At 39.8% G+C, this 6,468-nt stretch overlaps 1 protein-coding gene across 2 annotated transcripts in view; it reads right to left on the bottom strand.

Moving 5' to 3' along the window:
- The window catches only part of NCAPD3 (non-SMC condensin II complex subunit D3), a 76,484-nt gene that overhangs the window by 35,435 nt on the left and 34,581 nt on the right, over nucleotides 1-6,468 (bottom strand). For both annotated transcript variants that reach the window (XM_045295362.1, XM_045295363.1), the window contains exon 17: nucleotides 1,864-1,971. In XM_045295362.1, coding sequence (XP_045151297.1) covers nucleotides 1,864-1,971 — 108 coding nt within the window. The remainder of the gene's footprint in view (nucleotides 1-1,863; nucleotides 1,972-6,468) is intronic.

Genomic DNA, 6,468 nt, shown 5'->3' with positions numbered 1-6,468 from the left:
GCCAAGAGAGTGTCTCCTGCCTCCAAGGAGGTACTACAGGAGTTCCCAGAATCCTCAGGAGAGGGCATGCCCCCGCAGAGGCCTCATTGGCTATATCCTGATTGACAGGCCAGACTCCACCCCTAACTCTCAATCCTCAATTGACACCAGATTATGTAACTATCACACCAGGGTAAAAGGGTATATAAATGTATTTTATATTTTAATACATATTACCAAATTGTTTACTAGATTAGCTTACTATTTATACTATTAAAAAAGTATCTGTTTCCTCATGTTGCTACTACTGTGTGTTTACTAATGTATTTAGCTTAAAATTAAAGAATATTGTTTGGGTTTTTTTAGTCCTAATAATGCAGGGGTGATGCTGAAGAGTAAAATGGTAAATAAGGATTATCTTAGGGTAAGGATATCAACAATAAGTCTATGTGTTTAATACACTGAGAACAAACTATATTTCTTTTTTAAAAATTTTAATAAATCATTTTATTGGGGGCTCTTACAGCTCTTCAAACTTTATTTCTTAAGGAATTGAAGAAATATTTATATCTAAAGAAACCACAAAGTAAACAAAATTATAGGGCAAAACTTTTTCTTCTATATTCTGACATGTAGATTGAGGACATTTAATGACTGAAAACAAAACCTTAGAGGGAAAACCTCATTGGTCAAAAGTATTTTTCTTAGCTTGCATAAGGGAGTCTTTTCAGACACATTATTAGAGCAAGCCTCTGCTAGAAACCACAGGGTAAGTCTATTACACATTCTTACCCAAAATATCCTAATTCAGATCTTTCTATTATTATTGAAATCATGCATAAAAACTCAAACACAAATGGACTTCTCCTTTAACACAGCTAACCACGGTTTCAATCACTGAGAACTCCAAGTGCTAGCTGGCAAAGCAGGTATGTAGAAGAAATGTTCCGTTAATTTAAAAATAGATGAAAATGGCGAGTTCTGGTTATATGAAGGACTATTATATTGACGAGCATCACTAGGCGGTCATTACTTTCTTTACTAATTCAGATGTGGGACTCAGAAATATTACAATACATTTTGTCAATAGTCAGCCGTTAAAGGCAGCAAATTGGCTTCCATTGATTAGTACACTGGAACCACGTGCACTGGAGTAATATTTAAAACAGGGATATAATGTCATACTACCATACTGCCTCAGGGCCGTGTGTTTTGATTCTAAAATATCTCACTTTATGTTAGATATAACTTTAGAACTGCTCAACACTACCTCCTACTTCTGTAGTATAATGCTCAAACAGCTCAGAACACACTTCCTAATTAAAGCAAATGAACCAAAAGAATAAAGAGTATACACACCTTATTATATTTAAACTTGACTCCATCAAGTTTATAACACATACTAGGTTTTCCCTGTTGACATTACGCTTCTAATAGGATCTAATTGGATGAAAAGTATATTACCCAGAGTTTATATCCATGTAACAAGCACCTAGGAGCTCTCGTGGTGTAGAGGTGACTTGTTAGGCTGCGATCCACAAAGTTACCAGTTCAAACCACCAGCCAGCTTCAAAGGAGAAAGCCTGGCTTTCTACTCCTGTAACGCACTGCAGTCTCAGAAACTCAGAGACAGTTCCACACTGTGCTCAAGGGTTGCTATAAGTTGGCAACGACTGGATGGCACTGTGTGGTTTCATTTTGAAAGAAAATAAGTTATCAGTAAAACAATTCTTCTAAAAAAAAGGGGGGGAAAAGAGCAAGTTCCAATATAGGAGGATCTTTTACTTCATAGTATATTAAATGCCCATTATATAAAATAACCTTGTAAAGAGTCCAACTGCTATAAAAAGAAGAGAAAGGAGTGAAGAAAAAGTAGCTGCTTACCAACAAGTTTTCATCCAGGTTTCCTGCTCCATCTTCCTTCATCACTATGTTGGAGAGGCAGTTCTCACAGGTGGAGAGGACCTCCACGCACGCCTGCCCCAGCAGTTCCTGTGGGGAGTTGAAGGTCATTTCTGAAAGAATGCACACATCTACCAGACCGGGTCGCCAAAATGCAGCTCTTGAGCCCTATCCGCCTCGTTCAATATGTACATGCAGCTCTGAAGTAAGACTGAAAAAATTTAAAGGACACTATTCAGATAAAGGTGTCGCCATTTGTTTGTAAAAATATATTTATGGCTCTCAAATAATTGAATTGTTGTGAAGGGCAGGATTGGCTCTTCTGTCTCAAAAGTTTGCCGCACCTGTACTGGACTTTCTACAAAACTCACATTTCTCCGAAGAAGCCTTATTAACTTCAAATGAATCAAAGATAAACCATGGAAAACACTTGTCACCCTACTTTTGTAAGCTTCCTCTTTCCCGAACTTGGCCATAGCCAAAATAACACCCTTTTAGCCAGCAATCTAGCTATTGGAACTGCTTATATAGAATGATCAAGATGTGTGTGTGTTAAATACGTTTCTGTATTTGCCCTGCAAGGGCCAAAGGAGTCTAAGCCAGCAGTGCGTCGACAGCAACAGGTAGAATCCTCTCTAATTCACAGGCCATCGAACACCTAGCGGCCTCCCAAACCAGAGAAACAATGCAGTCATTGTGGCAAAAGCACGTGGTGAATTCACTTCTTTCAATAATTTATTTTTAAAAGAACAACAAAATTATTACTCACATACTTACTCATTAATTTATTCATGTTCTAATTAGACTGGCTCAACGGTTGTTAAAATCATCTCAGTCCACAATACCTAATTGCATTTGTATGTTTAGGGAGGGAGCCTCCAAGAGACCCTAAAACTCTTTGGCTTATTTTCTCTAGAAGAGTGCCCCAAAATTCTAAGAATGAACTAAGTGCCCCCAGCTCAGTGCTTCCATGCACACGTTCATTGTAACAATTATGCTGAGTTCATCCGTCCACATGCGCATCTCTCCTCTACTACACAGTAGAGAACTGAAGAATGGGCACTTGCCTTAATCGTTGTCCTGTGGCTTAAAGGTACTACACCACAAGAGGGCACCTACTCAATGTTTGTCATACTGTTGGCAAATCATCAAGATCAAAGTGATTTTTCAGTCTGCTTTGACCTAACATATTTCAGAATCCTGCCTTTTAAATTTTTCTTTCGTTTCTTTTCCTTTTCTTTTTGGGGAATATACACAGCAAAAACCTGCTCCCATTAGTTTCTACACATAATTACCGGTGACATCGACTACATCCCCATCACAGTGGGTCATTGTTCTTGTTACTTCTGCCCTAGTTGTTTCCCTCCATTTAGTTAATCTCCCTGACTGCCACAGCCTTCTCATCTATGTTTTTAAAAAAATCATTTTATTAGGGGCTCATACAACTCTCATCACAATCAATACATACATCAATTGCATAAAGCACATTTGTGCATCCATTGCCCTCATCATCCTCAAAACATTTGTTCTCCACTTAACCCCTGGCATCAGCTCCTCATTTTCCCCCTTCCTCCCCACTACCCACTCTCATGAACCCTTGATAATTTATAAATTATTAGTTTGTCATATCTTACACTGTCCAACGTCTCCCTTCACCCACTTTTCTGTTGTCTGTCCCCCAGGGAGGAGGTTATATATAGATCCACCCCACCCTCCCTCCACCCTCCCGGTATCGCCACTCTCACCACTGGTCCTGAAGGGATCATCTGCCCTGGATTCCCCGTGTTTCCAGTTCCTATCTATACCAGCGTACATCCTCTGGTCTAGCCAGATTTGTAAGGCAGAATTGGGATCATGATAGTGGGGGAGGGGGAGGAGGCTCATCTATGTTTTAAAACAGCTGTTGACCCATTGGTCTTATATAATTAAAAAATAATAAACACAATTCTCACAGGTGATCATCTTTACTCTTTGGGCTAAACTCTTACATGGCGAAAGAGAATGTTTAAGGAATAGTTTTAATTCAACTCAGGGCCATAGTACTAGGGACTCTTCCAGCAGCAAAATGTCCAGTAAGTTTGGATTATCTAAGACACAAAATGTCTTTTCCACCTACTTCTCCTGTTTGATCGGGATTCACACAGAGTGTTTTTGATCAGAATGTTCAGTGGCGGTAGCTGGGCGCATCCAGTTCTGCTCTCAAATGCAGAAAGCAAGGGTTCTGACAGAGAATGGATCTTGTTGTCCAGTTCCTTCTTCTTGAGTTTGCCTTTATTACTTTAAATGACATACCGCACGCAAGAATTTAACTGGCTGCAAGCTGGACTGTAACATTCACAGACTCCATTCTGATGGGATGATAAAAGCTATCTTATTTGAGACTCCAATTCTGAAACTTGGCCCAGTATCATGGTGAATAACTTTTGGAACCCAACCCCTCACCCTACAATCACGCTAACATTTCATGCAGGTTTCTCATCCACATCCCCATGACTAAGGTCAGGTCTGGAGGAAAGCCTTCAGTATTAAGCAGACCTCACTTTGGTCTTTTCTGGGTCAAAGTATGTCCCCTAATAATGTTTCCATCCACTGGTTCAGAGAGAGCCTCCGGTTATACTAAATGAATTAAAAATAAATTTAACTTTTCTTTCCTTTGAAAATCCTTCATGTATCTGAATTCAGCTACACAGTTTACCTCATAGAATTCTCCCCTGTTCCTTGCTAAACATCCAGGACTGTAAGCTTTTCCTTACATAACTTGCTTTGTAATCCCCTCATCTAGTTGCTCTCCTTAGGATCCATTCACTTTTATCAAGATTTCTCTGAAAAACTATGACTAAAATTGAATTAAAAAGCAAGACAATTTAGATTTAGCACATACCAAGAGCATGGCCAACACCATTCTTATTCTAGACACTACTTCTATTTATATTATTTTTAAATGGCAACCACAAAATACTATTAACTAACTAAGGCCCCGAGCCATGAGACCCTGCAGAGGGCCTGGCTACCCTCACTGCTTGCTCTGAACGGGGTCACTTTAGGAAGCCCGGGATAGAGGGAGCGAAAAATGTGGACAAAACCCCAAAGCATGAAGAAGATCAGGCTTACAGGTCCGATACGAGACTGGCAGACCCCTAAGACTGGTTCTCGGTCACTTTCCAGGCTTGGAAATGAGCTCATCTCAAGGCCCCATTTTCAGCCAAACAGCACACAAGCCTACAAAGAAAAGCAGTACCGCTAGGGAGGTACACACTCGGAATAATCAACCATTTGAGATCACAAGGGCGGAATGTATGCAAGGATAGCATGCAGACAGGTAGGAAAGGAGGAATAAAGGCAGAAAACACAGAAGATGGGATAAGTGATGTGATGTTGTGGGGATTGTACTCAGTGACATGATGTAAATTTGTACAAATGAAATGGAAAACTGATTTGCAGTGTAACCCCTCACCTAATTCACAAAAAATTAAAACAAGGCATTGTTAACTCATACTAGGTACATAAATCCAAACTCACTGCCATTAAGTTGATGCTGACTCCACAGTGCAACTAAGAACAAGTGCACAGATAACCAAATGTCCACTGACCTGCCTTTTCATAAGCACTCCTTCAGGAAATTTGTTTTCCTTAGTTTATTTAAAAAGAAAGCCGTGCTTAGGGAAACGAACAGGTCATAAATGGATTTACAACATCCTAAAATAAAACTCAAAACCAAACTCAATGCCATCAAGTCAACGCCCACTTAGAGCGAGCCTACAGGACAGGCTATAATTACAATTACCCCTCTGAGTACTGAAGACTAACTTTTTCTGAGAGTAAAAAGCCCCATCTTTCTCCTGCAGACATGCTGGTGGTTTCAAACTGCTGACCTTATGCACCACAGACCAACACTAGTAAACACTATGCTCCAGAGCCCCTTCAAGATCTTAAGATGCCAGAAATTCTAAAGGCCTTATCAATGATCTAACAAGTGAGGTGGAGTTTGCAAAGCTAAAATATTGGCCCCTTTTCTTATATTGTGATAAGTTCTATTTCTCTTCCAGTTCTCAACTTCTAAATTGGGAGACAACTCCTGGTCTTCTTCTGGGGTGCCACTTTCTGTTCTAGTGACTAATGGCCACTAGAATGGCCACTAGCAATCAGCCAGTGACTTCTCATGGCCTAAGTGGTCACATTAGAGATAATGCTTTCTCCTTAGTGTTGGTGGAAAATAAACGAGAAAGGAATTGGAAACCTAAGTTTCAGTCACAGGTCTGACTGGGACTCTAGGCTGGGCGCCGCTGAACCTTGTAGGATCACAGGCATTTCATCCATCACATCACCCCACCCCTACACACATACCATGCTTTCCTCTTCTTACCAAACTCACTACAGTTCTAAATTGTCTTCACTGTATTCTGCTATATAAATATTCTTCGTAGTTACAAAACATTCTTTATTTGGAACATTTTCACATGATGACTTGACCTCAGATAAAAGATAAGGGAAATCAAATAATGTATCCCTTTCACCAATGTAAATGCCAAATAGGAAATGTAACATACTAAACAAGGACATCTTTAAGGAACTTATAATAGAAAAGGA

The sequence above is a fragment of the Echinops telfairi genome, unplaced genomic scaffold (assembly GCF_000313985.2).
Source record: "Echinops telfairi isolate 266 unplaced genomic scaffold, ASM31398v2 ScPeMD7_5592;HRSCAF=6446, whole genome shotgun sequence".
Lineage (NCBI taxonomy): Eukaryota > Metazoa > Chordata > Mammalia > Afrosoricida > Tenrecidae > Echinops > Echinops telfairi.
The sequence above is the reverse complement of the archived record's forward strand: the minus strand, read 5'-3'. Positions and strand labels throughout refer to the sequence as shown.